This window comes from Liolophura sinensis, chromosome 7 (assembly GCF_032854445.1).
Source record: "Liolophura sinensis isolate JHLJ2023 chromosome 7, CUHK_Ljap_v2, whole genome shotgun sequence".
NCBI lineage: Eukaryota > Metazoa > Mollusca > Polyplacophora > Chitonida > Chitonidae > Liolophura > Liolophura sinensis.
In genome coordinates, this window is record NC_088301.1 from 46,060,846 (window position 1) to 46,086,645 (window position 25,800).

General features: G+C 37.7%; 2 protein-coding genes across 2 annotated transcripts; one reads left to right on the forward strand and one right to left on the reverse strand.

The window, feature by feature from the left end:
• LOC135470248 (uncharacterized) lies at nucleotides 1-7,815 on the forward strand. The gene is made up of 10 exons (XM_064749068.1): nucleotides 1-189; nucleotides 1,449-1,617; nucleotides 2,519-2,667; nucleotides 3,449-3,566; nucleotides 3,779-3,837; nucleotides 4,205-4,321; nucleotides 4,561-4,647; nucleotides 4,921-4,987; nucleotides 5,557-5,643; nucleotides 5,934-7,815. Exons 1-10 carry the CDS (start codon nucleotides 76-78, stop codon nucleotides 5,984-5,986), a joined length of 1,020 nt encoding a protein of 339 aa, XP_064605138.1. The 5' UTR covers nucleotides 1-75; the 3' UTR covers nucleotides 5,987-7,815.
• Nucleotides 7,816-9,077: 1,262 nt separating this feature from the next.
• LOC135471551 (organic cation transporter protein-like) lies at nucleotides 9,078-22,862 on the reverse strand. The gene is made up of 10 exons (XM_064750822.1): nucleotides 22,709-22,862; nucleotides 18,497-18,672; nucleotides 17,567-17,797; nucleotides 16,629-16,834; nucleotides 14,927-15,268; nucleotides 14,481-14,615; nucleotides 12,674-12,759; nucleotides 11,962-12,076; nucleotides 10,681-10,753; nucleotides 9,078-9,916 (listed from the first exon to the last, which is right to left on the reverse strand). The coding sequence occupies exons 1-10, from the start codon at nucleotides 22,851-22,853 to the stop codon at nucleotides 9,659-9,661; spliced, it is 1,767 nt and encodes a 588-aa protein (XP_064606892.1). The 5' UTR covers nucleotides 22,854-22,862; the 3' UTR covers nucleotides 9,078-9,658.
• Between the last annotated feature and the right edge of the window lie 2,938 nt (nucleotides 22,863-25,800).

Sequence of the window (25,800 nt, forward strand, 5' to 3'; positions counted from 1 at the left end):
TGACACGGGTGCAAACGTTTGGGTTGTTTGTTATTGTTTGAGAGGAGTTATTATATTACCTACTAATCTGCAACCATGGCGGAACAAAGCACGGGTAGTGATGGTAGAAAATTCTCAACATCTACTGATTACACACAGTACGGTATCACAGACATTCCTAAAACAACTGTACACACGGCGTGGGGGAGGGTAAGTTACTTTACTCAGTAGGCCTACATCTCCTTCGCAATGCTTGCCTATGAAACATCCCCATGCTTTTTCACACCTTGAACGACCACAACGCAAGTAAGCGGTATGCCACCGGATACACGACAACTGAACACTGATAATGCCATTGGTATTCCGTTATCCAGAGTGATTTGGATGCACGGCAATATGGGTTATATGTGGGGCTAGCTGTGATATGACAGAATATATTAATAATATGTAGGCCTATAATTTGTTATGTTAGTCGCAGGTTATACAAAGTTACACTGCTGCAGGTCTACACCAATGTAGTTCAACTCCCCACTCCCCTATTTTGAACATTGTAATATTTACCAGTTGGGTTGATGCATCTGTGAATTGCAGACAAAAAATAATACACCAAAGCTAACAACATCTTTTGCTGAACTGACATTATCAGTGTCCAGATGAGAAATTAATACCAATACCAATACATATATGTGTTCACAGATTTAAGCGAGAGGTGATAAACACAGAGCTAAATGGGCAGAATTTTGACTTGTGAAGTTAAAAGTACTATTACGGGACATTGAAACTAATATATCTGAAGGCTAGATACTTCTTGATTACTTTTCCAGACAGAATTTCCTACCTATAATATTATAAGAGCTATAATATTCATTTTCTATTCTAAAATGTCCTTTAATTCCTATCTCACCTGTGTTAAATACACTTTGTTTTAACCTCAGTATTCTAGCCATGTGACCAAAGAAGATTCAGAGCACCTATGACATCACTGCAAAACCATGAATATGTAAAACTACATTATTCCAAATGCATTTGAATTTATTTATACAGATTAATTTATAGTTTCGACCACAAGAGATCCTGGCAAGGAACAGGAGGTGATATAACAACATGCAACTAAATGGGTGAAATGCTGATTTTTGCAGATTTCTAAAGTTTAAAATACTGCAGGATACTGGAACTATCATATTTGATGGCCAGGCACAAAGGATTTCTTAGCTAAAAGCTATATTTTTCATTTTTTATCTAAAATCTTTTTCTGTGCCTATCTCACTTGGGTTAAATTTGCTTTGATTTTTTTCACCCCCAATACTCTTTGGTCACATGACCAAAGAGTGTGCTAATGACTGGTTCAGAGCAGCTAAGATATCACTGCAAAACTGTGAATAGTTGTTATAAGTGTGTAAACAATGTCTGGGTAATTTTTTGTGAAATGCTATACCAATAATTAGAACAAAACTTACTTCTCTTTGCAGTCACGGACATTTGCAGGACTCCACTTTAAGGACTGGCTTTTTATCAGTGTTTCCTTAGTAAATATTTTGGCAGCTATAGGTCTGACGATCTATCGTCTTGTAGTGGTCGTTAAGGAAAACTCAGATTCCCCAGACTTCACCTTTACTGTCCTTTTACTTATAAATGCAGGTAAGAAAACATACTGGTAAATTTATGAAGATGTGTATAAAATAGATGCCACTGGTAAAACAAGAAGTGTTATGTTTTGTGACAAATTTTGTAATTTTTTTAAACATGCTCTGTATACTTTTCATCTGTTTTGTGTTTAACTACTCAGATAAGATGCATGAATTTCAAACTGTACTGGATTATCCTTCTTTTTTCATACAATTCACAATTGTATAAAGTAGGATTTTCACTCACCACCAATAGGCCTACTAAGGAGGTACATATGTATATATATAATGAAACAGAATAGCTTTCAACTCTGACTAGCTGACACAATTAGGCTCACTGACTGTCTGCAGTATTGTATACTGCCAGAATGGAGCGCTATATTCAGATCTTAATGTAGAACTAGACTTTGTGTAGTTGAAACTTAAAATTAGCCCATATATCACCTGTACTTTTTTTGTTGGTCGAGTTTACTTTGAACATTAATCAGCCATTAGCATCCACAATCTGGGTGTATTTATGGCTGGACACTCATTAATAGGGAGTAGGTTGACCAGTATTGTCAGTATTCAGGTACTAAAAAAGTGCATTTTTAAAGGAAAAATAAATATCATAAAATATTACTTCTGGTGCAGAAGTTTACATTTTCCAGTAGAGTATAATCTATGGATCTACTACAATATATCTTAGATGTAGGCCTACTTTCCCAGCAAACATGAAACACATTTCCATGATCAATGCAAGCAGAACTCTTAGAATTAGGCAAAGTGAGAAAATTGCATCATGGGTGAAATTTTATGCTATTTACCATATGTAGTCTATGACATAAAAAAGATACATCAAATTTAACTAAAAATTTAACTATCTTTTGTAAACCAAACATTGCTCATTACTATCGATTTCTGTTTCTTTGCAGCATTTTGTACCTTTTACATGTTACATGGCGTTCTCAGAGAAAGAGCCTATGAGTTGTATGTTTTTATCATTGCCATTCTGGTTGTTCTGGTGTACTGTATAATTGAGTATGCTTTCCTCAACGTGGAAGGTCGAACTACTGTAAAACTGGTGAGTGTCTGATTTTTTCTTAAAATGACAGGAACCGGTTTCACAAAGCAAATGTGTACATGTACTTGTAATAGCAGTATGTTGCAGCAGCGGTTGTAGTCACAAGCCTCTGTAACATTATGTAAATGTGTGTTTAGCGATGTTTCTCACAATTCCATATTCCAAAGGAAAAATTATATAAAATATTATCATCACCAGTGTGTTTAAGTATCATTGTCATATTGTTTCCAAAATCTTCATGTGAAGATTCTAGTTAAAATAAATGATCTCTACTTGGCTTTACCACCAAGGTTCTCCAGAGCAGCACAACTTATTACCTCACAAAATTTGTCAGTTTATAGTGTAAATACTTTGTACTCAACATACACACAAGTTCTTAAAGATTACATTATTTATCACTGATTGACCAACAATGGCCTGAATATGGTAAATGATCTAAAATTTTGCCCCCAAAAGGGCATTTTTATATTGTTTTTGGTGGTGAGCCTTACTTAGTCTATTTTTCCAGTCAGATATATCTTTTAACCTTCCAGTCGTAATTCTAAACACCTTTCTGAGGTCAACAGACATCTCAGATTCAGGCAAAATGTGCAGCTTACTGGTGGGCAACATTTTAGGTCATCTAAAATAATACAAATAATGCAGTAAAATCATGTTCCCATTGAAATATGATCAACAAAAGCAAAGTAAAGTTCAGATGTCCTTGTTGTTTAGTCAGCCAGTCAGGCTTGACTCAGTCTTTCACAGAAACAGCTTAAAGATGACACCCTTGCATTGACAGGTTCGCATGATAGCAGCTTGCATTTTGGCTCCACCCAACATTTACCTGGCTTGGTCAGTAGCTCGAGACTTTGGCTATCTAGAGTTTAAGATTGTTGGAGCTTCAGAAGTACTTCAAAGTAAGTATATTCATGTGAAGTTTTTACAAAATAAAAACACAACAAACAAAAGCGTCCAGTTTCATGACCCAACCCAGATTTAGCAATAATAATATAATGACAGAAAACTACATATATATTGAAAATTAATTAATTTCATGATAGAATGATAAATGCATGTGTATACTGTCTTGTTTTGGAAGTTAAATTGACCATGAATTTGTTTATTTCAGATATGTATAAACGAGCCTCCATTTTCTTCTGTTTGATGAAATTTGATCTTCAAGTCACAGTAAGTACTTTTAAAATAGAAACTTTCAATTGAAGTTAGCATCATGGGAAGCACTTATGAAAAGTTTCCCTATATAATTCAGTGCATCTTTTTTAAAGTTTTTGTTAGAATAAAGTGACTCATACATATTGTTTTGTGCCATCATGACATTGGGCAAGCACATTTTTTATTCACTAACAGTCGATATTAAAGATATTTTTGAATTTCATTTCTGATTGGAACTGTTGCAGCGCAGTTTGAAATGCATGCCTTCTTAAGCTCAGTTGCTGAAAATATTAAACCTCTTCCTGTGTACATTATCAGTGATAACTTGTAAACAAGTTTAACCATTGTGTTTTAACCTGTGTGGTTAACTTCTGTTTGTCAGTCTAGTTTTGTTCTACTGGCGTTGAAAGAGGGGACAAGCTTAGACATTTTGGAACAGGTATCCCTTGGTGTAGGGATTCCTTACACCTTTCTCTGGGGACTTCTTGGATGGTTTATGGTGAGTAGGCTACAACTGCCAGATACCAGTACTGGATGGAAAGAAAATGTTATCAGGTTAACATGTGAATCATGTGGTGAGCTGTTAGCCATTAAAACTTTATATTTTGTTTGAACTATTGTTCTGGGTTGAAATGCTAAAATAAACATAAAACATACTGTTGTTTGAATAATGCTTGTAAATTGTATCATGTTTGTCATGAGAAAAAGTAGTTTTCAGTCTTTGGATTTTGTTTACAGATGGAGAGAGAAATAAAGGCATTGGCATGGGTATTTATGGTCACCGGTCTTGTTAAGCCAAGCTATTATATATTCAAAATAGTAAAGGTAAGACAAATATAAAATAGATACTTTTTAAACAACATTGATGAGCTCCACAGAAATAATTTTATTTGAGATAAAGAGAACATTTGAACTTAGGTACCCACGTGTGTTTCTTATTTTCACCAACACCCTATGAACAATCAGAACTGGGAAATCTAAAAATGTCTTGTCCATGTCCAGGTTTGATCACAACTTGTATTGTCCTAGGGAGTGAAAATTGTTATTTAAGTCATATAAACATTATTCCATAATGGTTAATACCCACTCTCTTTTCAGGTTTACATGGACCTCTCTACCAACAAAGACCTTAGTTCCACCATCATTTATTCACTGTTAGCAGCAGGTAATTTACAGTTGTAGCATATGATTTAATTTATTTATTTGATTGGAGAGTTATGCCATTCTCAAGAATGTTTCACTTATACAGTGACAGTTAACATTGTGGTGATAGGAAAACAGTGAAAACATAGACATTCGCAGGTTGCTGGCAGACCTTCCTACATACGACCAGAGAGGAAGCCAGCATGAGCTAGGCTCGAACTCGCAGCGATCCCATTGGTGAGGGGCTTCTCTACAGACTTCTTAGCCCTCACTGGCTGATCAGTCCCCACAGCCTTAGTTCAAAGTAAAGTCTAAAACATCAGTGAAGCAATACCAAATTGTACACACTGAAACACCAATGAAGGAGACAAATGAACAACACTTTACCAGTCTCTTCTCTCTCTATGGAAAATCTTCATTGAATAAATTGAATAAATTTAACAATAAATTTAACAATAAATTTATAGTGAAGTGAATCATTACTTAGCAAAAGACTCAATGAGTTTAAATCTGAACTTAAAAGGATACTTTTACTAAAATCATAATGAAGATTTGATCAACAATTTTAACTGTCTATCATCTGAATTTTAGGTGCTTTGTGTCTTCTGGTTTGGATCATTTTAATGTTGGAATTACCTGTGGTTTACAGAAACTTTGGAAAAGGTCTCAAAGAAAAAGGCGAGTAAAAGAAAAAAAACAAGTATATGTATGTCAAATCGTGTATCTGTGAATGCTGAATGACTGATGTAGTGTACAACAAAAATATATCAGTATTAATTTCTAAGCCAAAAAGTTATAAATTGATGTGAAGCATTTTACCCTAGGCATTACATTGAATTTGTGATGAATTCTTTCACTCTGCTCATATAATGTGTGTTCTCTTTTTGGCTACCAAAGACTTTGCTAAAATTGTTAATTTACAGCTACAATGTATATGATTTAATTTTTGGTATTATTTAAATTTTCAGCTTTTGCCAAGAAAGTGAATGAAAGCACTGGATTGCTCAGCAATAAAATCTGAAGTTATCTTTGATGACAATCCTTCTGAAACAGCTTCATAATCAAGCACATATTGACAACACCATCCCCCATGACAAATATTTCATGAATATTTTCATTATTTTTAGCTCATGTTTGTAAACTATTTCACTCTTGTAAGCACACAACAAATGTGTAAAAGAATATGTAAATTATACATGGCTTGGCTTGCAGCTCATATTTTTATGTCATTGTACATGTACATTGTTTTTTCATGTGCCTTTGTTAACCATAACACAGTTTTATATTCAAAAGGAAGTGCTAAAGTGGGTATTTTATCACTTAAAATTTATGCTGAATTATTGCTCTCAGTTTATGACTTAATATGACACAACTCCCAAACATTTGAAATTTTTCAAATGTTACTGTTGTACAGTCTGTAAATTTTTTTTATATTAATTTTTTCAGTGAAGGCAGTATCAATTACTTAAGGTTACATTTTTTTATAGATTTAGATTTGTACTTTGTTTATACTAAATAGTCAGCTTTTGCTTGAGAGGAGTTGGTGTTACCCTGCTGACTCTGCTGACACAGTGATCCTAGGTGATATACTCATTAATTGCGTTAAGTCTTTTAGATTTACAATGTGCATGGAAGTTGTGTACCTAATGATCAAAACTCAACACAAATTGTTTCTGACTTGCTTGACCAGCTTGATATGGTTTGCTAAACATGAGCTGTCTGCACTGGTAAACTTGGCCTAAGTGTTACACAACCACATGTATCTTGTAGTTTCTTTCTGTAGCCAAGGTGGTTAACACACCAGCATGGAGCAATAAGACAGGAGCCTCCCACCAATGGAGTCGCTGTGAGCTTGTCTTTCTCATGCTGGCTTCCTCTCTGGTCGTACATGGGAAGGTATGCCAGCAGTCTGCAGATGGGTGTGGGTTTCCACGAAGCTCTGCTCGATTTCCTGTCACCATAATGCTGGCCGTCATCATACAATTGAAATATTCTTGGGTATGGCGTAAAACACCCATTCAATAAATGAATAAACTGTACTCCCAATATTATGTGTATAATTATAGTTTAACTGTCGACTTCATGTGTAGGTTGATGACCAAACTCTGTGATATTTTGTCAGGCTAACATTGATCAAAGTATTTGTCATTGTGAAGATTCCGCTGCCTGTCAGTATTGAGTATAATATAGAAAAATATTTTTTTTACCTATACCTTCTATATAACCTGATATAATTACTGTAATCAGAACAGGTACATTATTAATATATCCAAATGTAAATAATCCACATGACAGTGCGAAATCTTTTATTTTAAGTGGTCCTTGGTATATTATTCATTATGTTACACTTTGGTGTTTATGGTCAATTTACTTTTGAGTAGAAATTTTTTTTTCATTAAACAAAAAATACTTAGTTTTTTTTGTTGCAGTTGAACAGCTGAAAATTTTAACACATATGAAGCTTTGGGTTTATTTTACATGCACTTGCTGTCACTGCAGTATGTATATGTTTATTTTTTCTGGAAAATATGAAACTAATAATAAACAGTATCATAACATTTTATAATATAATGGTGATTATTTGGCACTTGTTACTTAGATGTTATACAATGATCAGTATATGGTTGACTTTTGACCTTATTAAATAGACCAAGAGAACTTTTCCTGTATTTTCCCACCACTTGTGTTTTAAAAACAGGTTGGAGTTTCACAGTTGACTGTCTTACCTAAAAAAGCCTTCGACATATCAAAGAATGCCTGTGCAAGTTGTTCAGTAATAAAAACATTTGAATCAATTCTTTATGCATTTGGACACCTATTTGGTCAATGACAGGCATAATATAAAGAAAACAAAACCTTACTTCGTCTGCTTGTTTTCTTTTAAAGTGGTTTCATATGCTAAGCTCCAGGAGGGTGGGGGTGGTCATTTTATCATGGTTAGATATTGAATCTTTTAACCTTAAATTTTAATGCTTTATCGGTTTACATACAGTCAAGAAGTTGTTTATTCACATGATATGTGATATTTCCGTGCAGTAAACAGTCATTTGTTCACGCGGTTAACACTACTGCATCTGACCAACCGCCATCCTTGTGGCTTGTTTTGCGAAATTGTCACACCGTTGTGTCAAGTGCCAGACATGGTGGTCTATGCCTTCGTTACATTTTTGCGTGGAAGTTACGTCAGACACAAGCTGCAACTGCTTCTGGCCCTAGTTTTCAAGATTTCTCAAGTTTCTTCCATGAGACTTGGTATACCATGGTTCTATTTCTTTGCTTTTCGAGGACACACCACGAGGGAGCAATGGTGCTCAATGTAGCCATATGTGAAACTACCTTTCAGTACATAGCTGAGGTTGTTCCCTTTGTTTAAGAGCTCCTAATGTACTTACAATCGAATCCATGTATGTGGGACACACAAAAAAGACCTTGAACGAATATTGCTGCATTTTTGTAACAATATTGAATCATAACTAAATCTGTGCAAGGTTTCGTTTATATATGCCGTCCTTACTGTTGTACAGCACAAATTGCCTGTTCTGATCGAAATGCAAACTTAAGACAGAATTTTACAAAACTAATTGTACGCCTTTGTATTAATGTACGGCTCTTCATATAAAAGGCTTGAGCTTCCGGGACTTATATATAGACGGCACATGTAGTCTGACCTATATGGTTGCAGTCGTATTGCAGTATACAGTTATTCCGCTTCAGCACCCCAACATTATTGACGCTCTGCCATTAGTATATACTATTTCTGCTTCTTATATCAAACTTTTAGTTGGCAAAATCACGTCTCCGGCTATCTGAAAGCCCGAGTTTCCGTGGCCTATTTCGGAGGTCCCTGGAACCTCGTATGATTGGTTGTGACAGTCGAACAGCCTATTTGTCACATTCAGCGTTCATCCACATTTCCACTGAGTACACAGCAAGCAACTTGGTTTTTTGTCCAAGTCAGTGTCGTCTAAATGAAGACGATAATTTCTTGTGCGTTGGCTGACGTTAGGTCGTGCATCTGTTAAATGATACAGGTGAATGCACAAGGATGTGAACTTCTTGAAAACCATGAACCCGTTGTAGTTCAAAAATAACTTTAATGATTTCGTCTCTGTGGTATTAGGAATTATGTCACAATATATGTCAGAGTTTAAAGCTATCAGTGCGTTGCCAGTAAAACGTATACATGTATGTACATTTCCGATTTCCTCATAAGATATGTCGACATGGAAATTTTTTCCCGAACCATAAAAAAAGTAGTATATATCGTACTTTAAAGTAAACGCGTGATACAAACACATTCTTCTCAGAAACAATTAGGCCTATATAAAGCATTACAGCAAATTTTGCAAATCTTTGCAACAGGTGGTGCATGATTGCTTCGCAGGAAAGTTGATACTTAAGGAAATTAAGTTAGGGGACTGTTTTGTCAGGTTGGTGGTATAAGACATGGGCCCATTTTTACAAACTCAGACTTGCAAAGGCATTGCTTAACGTCAGCAGGTATCTGCGCATCTGCCTCATATACTAGTATGTGCATTGTCCCATGTCAATTAAAATCCATGATTTCTCTCATTTACCAATAATTTTGCTGCTTTTACTTTGCGTGTAAATACCGCTGATTAATAATGCACAATACTACATCTCCTGAGAGAAAATTCCTTTCCCGTAATACATCACGACTGAAAATGGTGTCTTATAGTCTTGTGAGCTTCGTTTTATCGGCAAGAGCGCTTTTGTTACTGTGATCTTCGCTCTTCTCAATGTCAATCCCTTTTTTCTTTAGCTTTTCCTGCTTTGCCTTCTCTTTTGCTAGTCTATTCCATTCTTTGATTTCATCCAAAGTCTGCGGCAATTCCCGGTTCAGCGTCTCCGGCAGATAGAGAATGAGAAAACAGACGAGGATACAGGAACTACCATATACGGTTCCGGGAAGCCAGGGAATATAGTCGATCTGAGAAGAAAAAAAAAACAGAAACAAGGAAATCATCACGTTCAGATGTGTTGCTGGCATGGTGATTAAAAGGATACGAAACACTCAAAGAACATAAACCATGCTAGTACTTTACGATATGCCCCAAAAAATAAAATGTTTGTATGGTACGCCCAAGTAGTATGACACATTGACTCTACAGGCAAGAAGAATTCAGGTCGTATTATGCTCACTCGATATACATGCATGGTAAATGTCGTGGGTAAGTCCACTAAATAATTACCTGTTCCCTTCAGCCTATATAGTCCCAATTAGACATATAAAAGTACATGACACTGTTGTGCGAAAATGAAATAAGCCTGTATCTGTTCTATACTAGTAATGGTCATTTAACACAATTTCTTGTGTTTTCTCGTGTTGCCTTGCTGTCGTAGGACATCTGTATATGTGAAAAACGTTAAACTTTCGGTAGAGTAGTTTAAAGCAATGAAAACCATATCTGAAACTATGTCCTTTCCTATTATTTAGATTAATTAATGTCTAGGAAATGCAGCTGGTATTCCAAGATGGGTCATACACATTCATTATGTTAGTTGCAGATAATGAATGGCAACTTTTTGAACTTTAATTTTCAACATTGGGGGTAATTCTTACTAAGATACAACGTTTGGGGTAAGAAAAGACTTTGAATGTCCTTGATACTAAAAGTGACCTTAACCCCATGCACCATATCCAAATATAGCTGACTGAATTAACAAGGACGACCCGCGTGACCTCATTCTTACCACAAGGTTGGAAAATGGAGCCAGCATACCACCTAACCGGGACGACGAAGAAGATATTCCTAAACCAAGACTCCTGGTAAGAACAAGCAAACACAAGTTTAGTTTAATATTGGTAAATGTTTATTTATGGAAATTACTTGTCTTATGTCCACAACCCTTTCTTCTTAGTAACTTGATATCGATAAGTAAATAGACCTCCCTACAACAAAGCCGCGAGTGTCCTGTTTGCTTAACCTAGACTAGACTATTTCAAGATGAGGATTCTCAATTGACACAAGCTGTTGAACTTTAGATTTAGATAATTTTTTACACTCTTAAAACTCAAAATGTCAACTTTTTCTGCTAAAATGTTACAACAGGTTAAATGCTCTAAAACATGAGTTCAATATCTTGAAATTTTATGCCGTGTGAATGATTGTTTGCACGTTGTAACATAATGTTAGATGATAAGATATTCATCATTTCTATTGAGGAAAACAGCACCTGAAAGTGTTTAGTCCAGCATAAGATAGTGATAAATTACAACCTTATCCAAGCATTTTATAAAGTGTGAAATTTATAAATACTTAGTCTCTTGACGCATCGTCAAACTGTTGGATTTAGTAGTAATGATATAAACACGTATAACACTTCAGTATTAAAGAGCTGTTACCTTTCGATATTATATAACATGATAGCCATTCAGCTTCACTGTATATGTACACACTAGACAAGTTATTTCGCTGTCGCTTTCTTAACTCTCTGAGTGGTATATTTTACAGCTGTCTTTTTTTTTTAAATTCTCTTATAATATATCTGTATTCAAACTGATGTAGGCATTTATCTGAAATGAAAGAATTATTATATTATAACTATTATGTATGTTTGTGGTTTAACGTCGTACTTAGCAATTTTTCAGTCACATGATGACGAGGAGTCATTAGGAGTGTGTACATTCATGTTTCCTTGCTCTAACCTCTAAAAAATACCATTTTTAAAGTCTTTGGTTAGTGTTTGGGGTGTTGGCGTGTGCCAGTTCTTCGATAGGACTGATTTACACCAAAACCGTATGAGTGTCAACGAAATCTGAATATTTCAGGTTATTCTGTAACTAAAAAAGAAAAACAAACAAAAAATCGAATAAAATCTTCCGCAGGACACAACAATAGTATCTTCGGTATGGTTTGATCCCGGGTGTCCCGACTTCGAGGAGGACGATCTAACCACTGGGCTATACGGAAGCGTTATATTTAATTATTATATGGTTGCTACTAAAAGTGATACAAAACGTTGTCAACTTGCCTGAGATTTGTCGGGTACAACTCTGGCGTGTAGAGAAACAGTGTGTTCCAAGAGGCGGCGATGGCAAACCTTCCAGTCATAGTCAATGTAATCACAGCGGCGGACACGGAGTCATCTGGCAAACGGCAAAATTGGACATATTATGAAAGAAAAACTCCCAACAATGAAATATAAGATCTTTTACCTCTTCGGAGTGACATCAATGCTTATTGCATTTATCTGTTTGATTCTTTTTGAATGCAACACTAAAGAAATTTTCCTCTATACTTCAGCTTTATGGGTGGAGCAAACCGGTGTAAACCACCGGTTTTGGCAGTTTACTGACGAACTTTTCCACATGCGACATACGAATATGCCAACCATACTGGTGGAAGACGAGTGATTTCATTGAGTACCTGACAGCGCCCATTTTCTGTGGTATTTGAAAACAGAGATACACATTCGGGTTAGCTAAGAAATTCTTTCCTCATGATCAGCCAAAGTTGTGAGATCCACATGGCATGTGGATGTCAGTAATATCAAGTTAGATCAGTTTCAAACTAATATTACGATGATTAACAGAATCGGAGTTTATAGGATTTTTGCAATGAGATCAATGTTATATACAGGCACATAATTAATGTGTATAGTCGATGTTATATATAGGCACATAATCAATGTGTAGGCCTATAGTTACTTATTTGTATATATAAACTGTCTGATAATAACTTACCCATGAAGGTGTCCAATAAGACAGCAGCTATAAGAACAACCCCAGCAATGGCATGAAAAATCACGCAAGTCGTCCTTCTACCCCATCTACAATATTATTAACAAATTACATGACACAAAATACCGTGTGAATGTAAGAAAAGCTGCCAGTATTGCTCCTAATTGAAAAAGTCCAATACTGAAGGCATTTGGAGAAGCTTGCTCTGTACTGTTCATTCGTTCGGCATTCTTAACTGCTTTATCCTCAGTTCTCATGAGCATAATGTAGCCTTGGAACGCGGCATCACATATAACATGTGCACATGGCACACGGAATCTAATACTGTATATAATGTTAGGGCAAGTAGCCCATTTCACAGAAGGCAATTGATTAACTTGTTGTTTTTGAAGTACTGACTCAATTCATTCTACAGATTTATATTTAAATATAGATACAACTAACGATACCGGGTGTCCCGTTGACTGATGTCCATACTTCTGAAATTTGCTATGTATACGTGTTACGGACTCTATGAACTATGGCATTCTTAAAATTAAAGTGTTGCATTTAACAATGTAAAAATTACGAGGATTGACTGCACTTATAACAGTTTTCTGACCACTTTTATAAGTGTTAATGTTTTATCACTCTTCAAAGTGTTCACGATCTAGCTCAATTAAAAGTTGCTGAATTCAACACCTTGAACCAACACTTGAAACAGAGATAAAACATTTAACACTTTTAATGAATTTCAAATGTGAGCACTTTTGTCGAGTGTTGAAACATAACACTTAATAAATGCATGGTTAAGTGTAATATCTAAGTTTTAAGAGAGTGAACTATACACAGCTTCAGTACAAAACTGCACTCGCTCCTTACCGTTGGATCTGTTTTCCATGATGTATGCTATTATAAGCTAGTGCCGTATTCAAAGCCTTGCCTACTTAACGTTTGTCACGTGAATTGTAAATATCACGTAAAATGCAACTGTTCACATTTTGATTGCTGTTTGTGACATAATCCAAAGTACCAAGTTTAAAGCCCCGCAACTTTGGTGTTGGTTTATACAATTGAACGGGTTATCAGCGTTTGTTGGCTCATTTGGTGAAGGCATTAACTGGCGTGCTTACCCTGAAGAATATATAACGGCGAGCTTCATCGATCTGTGATTGCCTAATTTGCATAATGACCGAGTTAACATGATTTCTGTGCCTTGTCTTGAACTTATCAAATATTCTACACAGGTTCTAATCAGTGATTCCGGTGAAGAAAATGTTTTACACCTACAACATTATTTAATATGGCCGCCAAACCTGTGCCTCAGATAAAGTTGTTTTAACCAATTCACCTTAACAGCAATGTCATCATTACCCTGAAAGAATATTACCAATATGCTCTCTATTTGAAATTTTAACAAGTTCTGGTGTGATATTTTAACCCAGTGTGGGGATAAAACCACGTGACCTTCTGGTCTCCTAGTATAACTTTCACACACATAACACAGACTGAAATTTCAGATTCCTCGCTACAGCGGTATCAATTCTTGGAATACCGGGTAATAAAAACTTAACGAAAACAATGGTGTTTCCAGCAAGCTCCCAAAATCCTTAAAATTATTTTTTGGCGTCACAAAATGTAAGATTCTTTGCTTAAAATCTTCAGTGGCAAATGTGTGTACTGGCATCCAGAACTTTACCCAATACATCTGAACTTACCACCCTAAAAGGATCCAGAACAAGGTACGAGAGTTAACAAATGGTGTTAAGCCCCAAGCAAAAATATCTTCGTTATGAAATACTGTCTATAATCGTAGAGTTTTCAGTCTTACTTGACCAGTGTGTAATAGGAGGTGATGCCAGCTGGAATAGGTACAACCGCAATCAGGAAGTAGTTGAGGAAACGATTCCCAGATAACTTTGAGGCCGTCAAGGACAATCCAAACGATGTGAGCGAATTTACAATCCTGTAGAAAAAATATGTTTACCACACAGGTCTTTCAGATGCGAATACTGTTACATATCAATAAATGTCAGTTGACCAGCGTTAATACGTGAAGATAAATGTACATATATATACCAAACTAGTGTAAATCCTGCAGATACAGATCCATGTAATTCAAAAATAAGCGCTTTCAATTACTCCTCAGTGATCCGCTCCCTCTATCTACAACAGAAGCATCTGTTACTCCTATCTCATAAGTTGTAGTTGTAGCTGGGACAAAATGTTGTCTCCACTTGTATAAATCATGTGGTTCTACATACTAAATGGACTCACCAAGCGAAGAACATGATGAAAGTTGTCGTGCGTAGCCGAGGATTTTTCATGATGTCCTTCAGCGTTCCCTTGTGCTCAGCCTCAGTTTCATTGTCCGTCGGTTTTGGAGGGGTCTTAGGTATTTCTCCGTCCAACCCTTCACCATCAATCGGGCTTATCGCCCTCCCCTTTTCGTCCACTCTTGTGTGCAGTTCTCCAGATGTCTCTAAAATGCAGGCCTTTGTTTTCGCTTCAACTTCTTTGGGATTGGCATTGTTCATTTTTGTTGCCTTTACGATGATTTTCCTGACCTCTTTTATCCGTTCATTGGCAAACAACCAACGTATAGATTCGTCCAGTAACCTGCATTTGTCAGAACATGAACCCTATAAATGTTTTACGTATATCGTTAAAAATCCTCCAAAAAAACTGCGTTCTACAAGGGGTCTGTGTTGCTTTTAATCGATTAAAGTACTTTTGTCTACTTAGGAAGGGGGGGGGGGTGCTTTTCAAGAAAGTAGATACATGTAGTACTGTTTATCGCCAGAAAACACGTTTTAACATGTTTTGTACGAATAAGGGTGTTCGTTTATTTCCACACTGTATATGCGAAATAAAAAAAAAGAGACTGGCTTTTTGATAGTACACCATCCCCTTTTTACATGTAGAAAAACAACAATCACAATTGCCTACCGAATTAATTCGGTCTTCTGACTGTTAGTCCAATCGGCCACAAGCACCATAACTTAATGAATGTTACCTGACTCCTGGATGACGAATCTGTCATAGCCTTAACTCAGACCTGGTCTTCAAAACAATTCACAGCTCTAAAATTAGTCTTACCTTAAGAGTTTTTTTTTTATCTTAACTCTATAAGTAGAGTTTAATGAACAAAACTAATGAAATTTAGGGTTTGAACTTATTCAAATCATAAATTCGGGAATAATATTATAGGTTATCCGACCAGTTAAACCTAAAGTCCCGTCCAGACTATCCAACATTGTTCAACTTTTGTTGACTCAACAGCATGTTGAATGTTGTTGAGGTAAGTTGAGTGTCCCGTCCACACTATAAATCAAATAGTTCAACATTGTCCAACACTGTTGTCGTGTGTTGAGCTGTGTTTGTTCACCAAACTTTCGATAAATTGGAGGGAAATTTCCAAGTTTCTCTCCAGTGCATGATGCATGATTTTCTTTTGTCCCTGTCTTTGTAATCTTTTCAGAGAGTGTTGTATATGCAAGTATATTTTTCATACTCCTGTATCAACGAAACCGTCTCATTGTGAGATCATTTTCTCTCTTTTGCCTTTGGTGCCGCCATTTTGCCCTAGTCACGTGTATTAAGACGGTCACGTTATTTCTACACGCCCGCTGATTGACTACTTTCACTCAACTTCACTGAACTTGTTGACATAAAATACATTAGCACATTTCCGATTCAACAGTGTTGGACAGTGTTTAGCGTTGTTGAACGAAGTTGAGGAACCCGTACAGACTACTCAACACGTACCAACTTGTTCACCCGACTTTAAGTTCACTCTTTTTGAGTCAACAAAAGTTGAGTGATGTTGGAGACGTCTTTGCTAAGCCGGGACCATTATTATGACCGTAACGGGCTTTCCCGTGTTTTCTGTTATAAATTGTATCAGTTATACCCATGTAGTTGTCAGTATAATCTATACATATAAATAAGCCTTGTGAGTGAGGAATGGGTCCCTTACAGCATATTGGGAATCAAAGTGACAACGGTGGTTAAGGTGATGGCGACCTGATGGTATCTCCAACTGAAGTCTTTCAGGAAATAGGCAAAGCCCACTTGTACACAGAGAAACACGGCCCATACGATGCTGTTGATGGGATGGGGAATCGTCCTTTGTCTTGTTGGTAACACTTCCAAAGGCATCACAAAGAAAGCTGTTACATGGCCCTGGAAAGTACAAACGGTCAATTACTTTATTGAGATTCCGCCAAAACCCAGCAATAGTTAATAGTATGGATTATCAGTAGGCCTATACTTCTGAATTATCTGTTTTCATGTGAACATGAAACGGTTTTCTATCCTCTGTTTAGTACTTCATTCACTATACCGCAGTTGTTATGCTTATGGTTTATGCTTGTACCTGTAGGCAGGAGTAAACTGTTATGCAGATACATATACATGTAAGCAATGGCCATCTTCAGTCAGTAGAGGTAAATTTACACGAGTGAGATTAAACACAGGCTTCAAAACAGATATTAGTATACCAGCGGTCAACGAAAATGAACGTTCCAGGTCAATAATAGCAAGACCAACTTCCGAAACACATTCAACACAATCCACCAAAGAACAAATAAAGTATATAAAATAAGAAAATGGGATGTTTTGATGTGAAGAGAAGCATTCCAGAATTTCAATGAGGACGGACAGGCCCAAAGAATGTTCTTGACGAATGAATTAAAGCAATGTCCAAATCGAGATTTGAGAAGCAGTCCAGAATTTCAATGAGGACGGACAGGTCCAAAGAATGTTTTTGACGAATGACTTAAAGCAATGTCCAAATCGAGATTTGCTAGTTTATAAGTTGTTAATCTAATTTGCGCTTTGGCTGCAACAGTTGATATATCCAACATGGAGATCTTATTAAAGAGCAGAAATACAAACTATATGAACACATTTTACCTGCTGCGCTACGCCAGTAAGGAACTTCAGGAAAATGTAAACTGCTGGGGAGGAAGCGAAGATGGACCCAGTGGAAATGGCGAGCATAGCCCATTGGCTAATGATACAAGCTCTCATCCTGCCGAATCTGTCAGCTATGGCCGTGAAGAAAGTGGCCCCTACAGCCTGGCCAATCACGAGTGTCGTCTGGGCAAGCTGTGCCTGGTAGCTATCACCGCACACGAGATCCCACTGCCGACAGCAAGAAAAAGGTCGTTGTAATTTGGATTCACTGGAAAATAGTCTTAACGTTTATAAAATAAATACAGTCTAGGGTTTATTGTAAAATGGAAGCACTATGGAGCACTTTTGCAGTGGGCTACCTGAATTTCATAACCCTGTTCAATGTACTCTCGATCACTGATTCATGTCTAGGAAACATCAGTTGCAAATGATTATGAAACCTAAAATGGGATTTTCCGAGTAACCAGTGATATACCAAATATATGGAACAAATACAAAGCATTTTCAAACTGCAATCGAAGCAAGTGTATTTCATTTACCAATATCCGGTAAGGTTATTTGCTCTAGGAAACTGGACAAAGGAAAAGCTCAAGATAAATATCCACGACAGCTAGATTTGAGCACATGGCCGAATGTTCTAAAGTATGGCGTTCTACATCTCTCTAGTTAGTTTGGGTTAATTGCACAAAAAGTGCATAATAAGTTCAGCCATACTTAATTCTTTACGTCAGAGTTCCTCTATTGTAAAACTATAATGGGACTTTAGTCTTTAGACTTTAGGGCTTAATTCGCTTTTGAATAGCTCAGTCCTGTTGATTAGGTGTTAATGGGCTCAAACGTAGGTGTGAATCTTTACAATATTAGCTGTATGTATCTGAATTAATTCGTGCTTATTTAGCAAAGCGTGCCATATTAAATGTTCCATACCTCTGAGACAATGCTTGCCTCTTTGGGATGACCATAATCGTAACCATATGGACAGGAAGTCCCATTCTCAGCATCAAATAATTGTTTACATGTTTCATAATACGGTCGGGTTGACGAATCGTTGGTATACAGACTGGAATTCTCGGGGTGATGACATCGTAAAGGTGGCTGGTACCCTGCATGTGAAGCAAAGGTGGTAAAACCAAACTGAATGACCTCTAAAGGAATAGTGTATATCCTCTCACAAATACATAGGCCTACCTCTGTCTGAATTTTTTACCAAATTGCGACAATATTTAGCCCGTATAACACTAGCATAGTAACCGTCATGGTCGGTATCATGTCCCAGATATGTTACCAGTTGTGTTCTGGCCAAGACACTGTGATAGCTTTTGTTCAGAGGCAGGTAAGTTGCTAACTTAGAAATAAAATTAAACTTGGAACAGAATTCACCAAACATACATATCCTATATTCTGTACTAAACCCGTTACGAGAATAGACTTGGTCAGTCTGCCATACAACAATTAACGTATCGCTGCCTGATTAAACAAACACATCCTTACCCACGTTCTAGTCACAATTCTGTTTTGGAAAAACAACGCAACTAGCTGGTTATACCAGGCCTACAACTTACCACAGATATCACACCATAATATACATGCTCCTGGCTTATGAACCACGCAACATAACCATATCTCCAATTTGGCATGGATTCAAACTATTAAACACAGGAAGGTTTACAGAAGGTCTTGGACTGTTACATATAATACCAAGTGGCTATTGAAGTAAAAAAAAAATCTTGTCCTCATCAAGATATGTACATAGCAAATGGGATCAGTTTCTCCTTGTATATTCGTAGTACGTAAAGGCGGTAGCCTTAGGAATGCATTGGACATGTCAGTATCTCTGTACCAGACAACCCACGACAAGGCACTCCATACGCCAGCGTCTCTCTAGCAGACATACCAAAACAGCATTGACAAGGCATTTCATACGACAGCGTCTCTCTACCAGATAACCCACGAGATCCTTGACAAGGCGCTCCATACGTCAGCGTCTCTCTACCAGACAACCCACGAGATCCTTGACATGGCACTCCATACGACAGGGTCTCTCTACCAGACAACCCACGAGATCCTTGACAAGGCGCTCCATACGCCAGGGTCTCTCTACCAGACAACCCACGAGATCCTTGACAAGGCTTTCCATACGCCAGCGTGTCTTCACCAGACAACCCACGAGATCCTTGACAAGGCACTCCATACGCCATCGTCCGTCCACCAGACAACCTAGGAGATCCTTGACAAGGCACTCCATACGCCAGCGCCTCTCTACCAGACAACCTAGGAGATCCTTGTCAAGGCACTCCATACGCTAGCGTCTCTCTACCAGACAAACTACGAGATCCTTGACAAGGCACTCCATACGCCATCGTCCCTCCACCAGACAACCTAGGAGATCCTTGACAAGGCACTCCATACGACAGCGTCTCTCTAGCAGACATACCAAAACAGCATTGACAAGGCATTCCATACGGCAGCGTCTCTCTACCAGACAACCCACGAGATCCTTGACAAGGCACTCCATACGCCAGCGTCTCTCTACCAGACAAACCACGAGATCCTTGACATGGCACTCCATACGCCAGCGTCTCTCTACAAAACAACCCACGAGATCCTTGACAAGGCACTCCATACGCCAGCGTCTCTCTACAAGACAAACCACGAGATCCTTGACAAGGCACTCCATACGCCATCGTCCCCCCACCAGACAACCTAGGAGATCCTTGTCAAGGCACTCCATACACCAGCGTCTCTCTACAAGACAAACCACGAGATCCTTGACAAGGCACTCCATACGCCAGAGTCTCTCTACCAGACAACCCACGAGATCCTTGACAAGGCACTCCATACGCCATCGTCCCTCCACCAGACAACCTAGGAGATCCTTGTCAAGGCACTCAATACGCCATCATCCCTCCACCAGACAACCTAGGAGATCCTTGACAAGGCACTCCATACGCCAGCGTCTCTCTACCAGACAACCCACGAGATCCTTGACAAGGCACTCCATACGCCAGCGTCTCTCTACCAGACAAACCACGAGATCCTTGACATGGCACTTCATGCGGCAGTGTCTCTCAACCAGACAACCCACGACGGCCTTGGCATTGCTACTGAAACGTCAAGATAAACTACGAAAGCCTTGCCAAGACTCTCTTTACGCCAGTGTCCCTCTACCAGACAAACCAAGACAGCCTCAAGAAGGCACTCCATACGTCAAGGATCTCGTGGGAGTCTCTCAACCTGACAAACCAAGACAGCCTTGAGAAGGCACTTTATACACTAGCTTCTCTTTACCAGACAAACCACGACGGTCTTGAGAAGGCACTCCATACACCAGTGTCTCTCTAACATACAAGCCACGACGGTCTTGACAAGGCACTCGTTACGTCATTGTCTTCTACCAGACGAACCACGACGGCCTAGACAAGGCACTCCATACACCAGTGTCTCTCTAACATACAAGCCTCGACGGTCTTGACAAGGCACCCGTTACGTCAGTGTCTTCTACCAGACAAACCACTACGGCCTTGACAAGGCACTCTACATGACACTGTCTCTCTACCAGACAAACCTCGACGGCCCAGGCAAAGCACTCTATACGCCAGTGTCTATCTACAAGGCAAATCACGGCGGAATTGCCCTGGATACGTCAGAGCGCGGTACTTTGTTTTGATTACGGATCAGCATATTTGTATACGATCTAGAATTACGATGCCTGGCATTTGTATTGGGCCCTACTCTTATTGTTATAATTTGCCCTTCAGTTCATTACCGCTTCATCGTAAGCTAATATACATCTAGGGTCAAATGTATAACTTGTAGCGTTTGTTTGTAAAGGTGTGTTTGTGTATACTGCCAATGTATACTCCCCATTGGCAGTATACGTGTAATGGGGTCTGCCAATGGGGATCGTATGCAAAATAAACGATCTATATCTTGTCAGATTTACCTTAACAACATTTTTTAAACACTTCTGTTGAAATAAAGAGCAAAATGACTAACGTGATAAAGTAGACAACTTCGATTCATTCTACGACTCTAAATATATCGGCGGCAATTTCGAAGTCACATTGGTGATGCAATGACGTTGCAAAGAAATAAACAATGGGGATATCACCTCACACACTCGCTTGTCAGTATTACACTCACTGCCATAATATCTTCGGAGAAACTGAGATTATTCAATGCAAAATATTTTCACATGCAGTAGGACAGAGCCGGATACGAAAACAAGAGACGAAACAAGCTGTTATTTCTGACTTCCATACTTTGTTGCTTGCACATTCTGATACGTTTGGTTAACTGATAAAGAAATAATGTGGTCTCTCGGAAAAGATATATAGTACAAAGGTAAAGTTTAAGCTAACATGTTTATATACATTTTTGCTTATAATGGGCGTATTGTTTAATTTAAGGGACATTAAACTTTTTTATAGTATTTAACTATAGAAAACTCGCGTCAGTCGAATTCTGTTCAATACTCAACAATTACTTTTTATGCAAGAAAATCTAAATGTGCACATATACTTCAATCCTAAAATAACAGGCTAGTTTATTTGATATGCTTTACACAAAGAGTACTGGAAACGCGAAATCCGAGGAGAATGTAGAAAAACAAAATAGCAAACAGCTTGTTTTGTTCCGTGTTCAGTGGACATATATAGTCTGTAGAGGCACTCAAAAACAAACACAGACGTGATCTTACATCAATAAGTCACACATGTTAAACACACAATGCCTGAACTTTTATCTTTCATGTTTCGGCATATTTTCAATTATGCAGGTAAAATTCCGATTCCTGTATTCATGTTTTAATGAAATGAAATTTGTCTCTCTCCAGATATATGCACACTCACCATATTGAAGATACATGCACCACTTTGATCGGCCATATTTCAACGATGTTTTCTTCACAGTTAAATGACCTGATATCAAGTAACTGTACATACATTGTTTTGATTTGAACGAAACATTGATAAGTTTTATCAGTGTTTGTCCGCCCATGTGACAAGATCCGTATTTTAATCTATGCATGACCGAAAGGATAGATTATCTCACTGGAGGTAAAACGTCGGAAGAACAGATATAGACTACAACGCCAGCTACAAAATCGGATGGTATAGGTATACGCAGGGTTAAACTTACCTATGTAGATAATCGAATAAAGTTGGTTTCCAGCCGGCCATGTTAGAGTGAATACTACAATAATTTGAAGTATTTGATATTTTCCAAACACTCCTAATGACTCGAAAATTTCATCAATCAACTGACTGGCGGTAGCCTGCACCATGGCGAACCTTTCCCTCTGGTGGCGACGAGATAGCTTCCACGCCTGCAGGTTTGAACTGCCACCTGATGAACGCTGCTTGATGCATATATGAGGACGCGAAACAAAGTGCCTAAAACTGTCCTACATTTAAAATCCCCATTCCTCACTCTGTACTCTGGTTCTTTCACAATGCATCCACATTGTTTGAAGAGGCCTCGCCTTATCTTCTACCCCAATCCTCGTACACTCCGCTTCTGGCTTAAAATGTTACATAACACGTCGTGCATAATTCATCCAAGTAGTTACTGGGCAAAAATGAAACAAACAAATCTGACCAATATGCTCGGGTTTTTTTTGACGAAATGCCACAAAGCCATAAAAGGGACGTTGCGGTTTTCTTTTTGTTTATTTTTTAACTGTGCGTTTTTCTTTTTTTCTTGAGAAGAAGAAAGAAAAATCCCACAAAAAGAGATCGGGTGGGTGTTTTTCTTCTCTTTTTTTTTTTTTTTTTTTGATCAGACGAAAAAAAAATGGCGGCATCATAAGCCATAGATATATAACCGTAATTTCCTTTTGATGTGTCTCTCACTTAGGTGAGATCCATCATTAACACAGAGCATATGCCTGTAGCCCTAACTCAAAGTAGCCAGCGATCGTCTCACTCGTATCTGAGTCATTCATGCCTGCTTTCAAAAAGGCCTAGCTAACACAGCCGCGCAGCCATTGGTTGATTAACTTGGGTCCCGAGATAATCATACAGTGACAGTGTCACATACATGAGTGTGTCAACAAAAGCGCAAAGCAAAACTTAATCTGATTGGCTCATTCGGGGCCCGAGGTTTTTTTGTGGAAGTTTTTCTCTTTTTTTTTCATTTCGTGTGCTTAAAAAAAATCCCACCCGATCTCTTTTTATGGGAGTTTTTTTTGGGGCGGGAAGGTGGGGGGTGCGCGGGGTGGGGCGCCTCTCACTTTTCAGACTTTATTTGGTTCGCATAATTTTATCACTTCTTTCTAATGAAAAAAAATTTAGACATGCAATTTTAGATATGTTTTCAACCTATGGTCAACGGGACAATAATAATAATTTCATTTCTATATAAATCTGCGCCAATAGTCTAGAACAAGATGGCTATGTTGGAATATTTGGAGCGACTGGAGTAGTTACATTGACATGAACTAAGGGGACACCATGCATGCATGAAGTTAGTATAATGTCAAATTCACTGTCACGTTAACCCAATCACATGGTTACATACGATAACTAATTCAGCATCCATGTTACATCACTTGGGGAGAATTTGTACATGGAGAAAGAGAAGGCGTCATTCCCTGGATTTTACAACGTGCTTAACAGCTAGAGAAAGACATCTGTTGGCAGCAGTGTAGTGGGCGGACTATGTGTGATATAACAATTCATGCAGATTACGAATATCACAACTGTATCTCTTTCTGAACGCGCAAAGCCAAAATGAAATCTCCGTGCTAGTTTAACCGTTAAACTGTCTCTTAATTTAGTTTAATTGATGATTGACCCTCAGACTAAAATATGTATATTTGTCGGATTGTTTCTAAAGTTTAAATGAGAATCAGCCCGAGAAACACGTGCTTTGCCTGCATTATGGAACCTTTGGTTAAAGGGATACAAAATCGATCATGATTGACTGGAGTTAGCCTAAGCCGAATTTTAGGTATTACAAATTCATTTAAGCGTGACCAAGGTTGTAGGCTTTCACCCGGAAACCCAGAATGTCTCTTCTATCAGCAACTCAGTGTCGGTCCTGTACCCCTTTATACATCTTGCATGGTTTCCTACAAAACAAAACCGCTAATCAGTTATATTGGAATCTAGATTTAGTTGAGATACTATTGCATACAATAATGTACAATTTATTTAATATCTACTAATACTAGTACTAACATCGTTGTCTATCACATTATGTACAAGACGATATGGAATCTGAATATATATTTGCACAGTAAGATAATTGTCGCCTTGGTTAAATTAAATTGGGTAATGGGGATAACCCTTGATACGATGGGTTAAGTCATTGTGTGTGCTAATAAGATCAAGTATCCCTGGTCGGATGACTTAGAGATTACATGCAAGACAAGTCATAGATAAAATCCAAAGTGAAATCATGTAGCGCCTCCATTATCCACCGCTGTACACATTGTTAACTTCGCTGAGTATACAGTCTGGGATGCAACGACTGTTTAAATTTAAAGTATCATCCGTGCTGTGTTGTATGAATGAAGCGTTAGAAATATTGCTCTTTAAATCATAATTTATACGTTACCTGTACGATATACGTAGCAATGTCGTAAGCATCTATATATATATATATATATATATATATATATATATATATATATATATATATATATATATACTAGACTCCGGTTGTCTGCATGAAAGAAATGTAATGTAACCTTGTTATATTAACCCAAATAGTAGCGACAGTTTCTTCAGGTTACTCTGTAACAAGTTTAATATCAGTCATTATTATGTATACCCGGTCACCAAATACGAATATAGCGAACCCAGTTTATAAACATGATTGCTGCCAGTGACGGAAATTTTAACATTTATATGCATTATTCACGATCATGTTTGATCATGTACGCGATAGCTCAGAATACACAGATGCCGATGGCATCGCCAGTACGTTTATACTAGCTCCCGAACCAATATTCGAATAAACTGGTAAATACTATAATTCTAATTATTGTAAAATGATGAAAAAAAATACGCGTGATTCAATGAGCTGTATCGAAAAAAGGAATATTAATTTGATTATGGCTCAGTACTAGAGAAAATGTTAATCATAAAGTTCATGGACGGCAGAAATCACGTGGATACCAGAGATAGGTACATGTGACAAATTCAAAGCCGTGTTCAAACCAGCTGGAGTTGGGTTGGAGCTCGCAATATTTATGCATTGTGATACAAAAAGAACATGTAATTTGA

What these genes read in the sequence shown, in the direction of transcription:
- LOC135471551 (XM_064750822.1), bottom strand. Translation starts at nt 22,853, where the DNA reads ATGGTGCAGGCTACCGCCAGTCAGTTGATTGATGAAATTTTCGAGTCA. An exon ending in TTATTCGATTATCTACATAG is followed by an intron (nt 18,673 to 22,708) that starts GTAAGTTTAACC and finishes CTTCACATGCAG; the next exon opens with GGTACCAGCCACCTTTACGA. An exon ending in ACTTTGATTCCCAATATGCT is followed by an intron (nt 15,269 to 16,628) that starts GTAAGGGACCCA and finishes TGACAAATGCAG; the next exon opens with GTTACTGGACGAATCTATAC.
- LOC135470248 (XM_064749068.1), top strand. Translation starts at nt 76, where the DNA reads ATGGCGGAACAAAGCACGGGTAGTGATGGTAGAAAATTCTCAACATCT. An exon ending in AATTTGATCTTCAAGTCACA is followed by an intron (nt 3,838 to 4,204) that starts GTAAGTACTTTT and finishes TCTGTTTGTCAG; the next exon opens with TCTAGTTTTGTTCTACTGGC. An exon ending in GACTTCTTGGATGGTTTATG is followed by an intron (nt 4,322 to 4,560) that starts GTGAGTAGGCTA and finishes TTTTGTTTACAG; the next exon opens with ATGGAGAGAGAAATAAAGGC.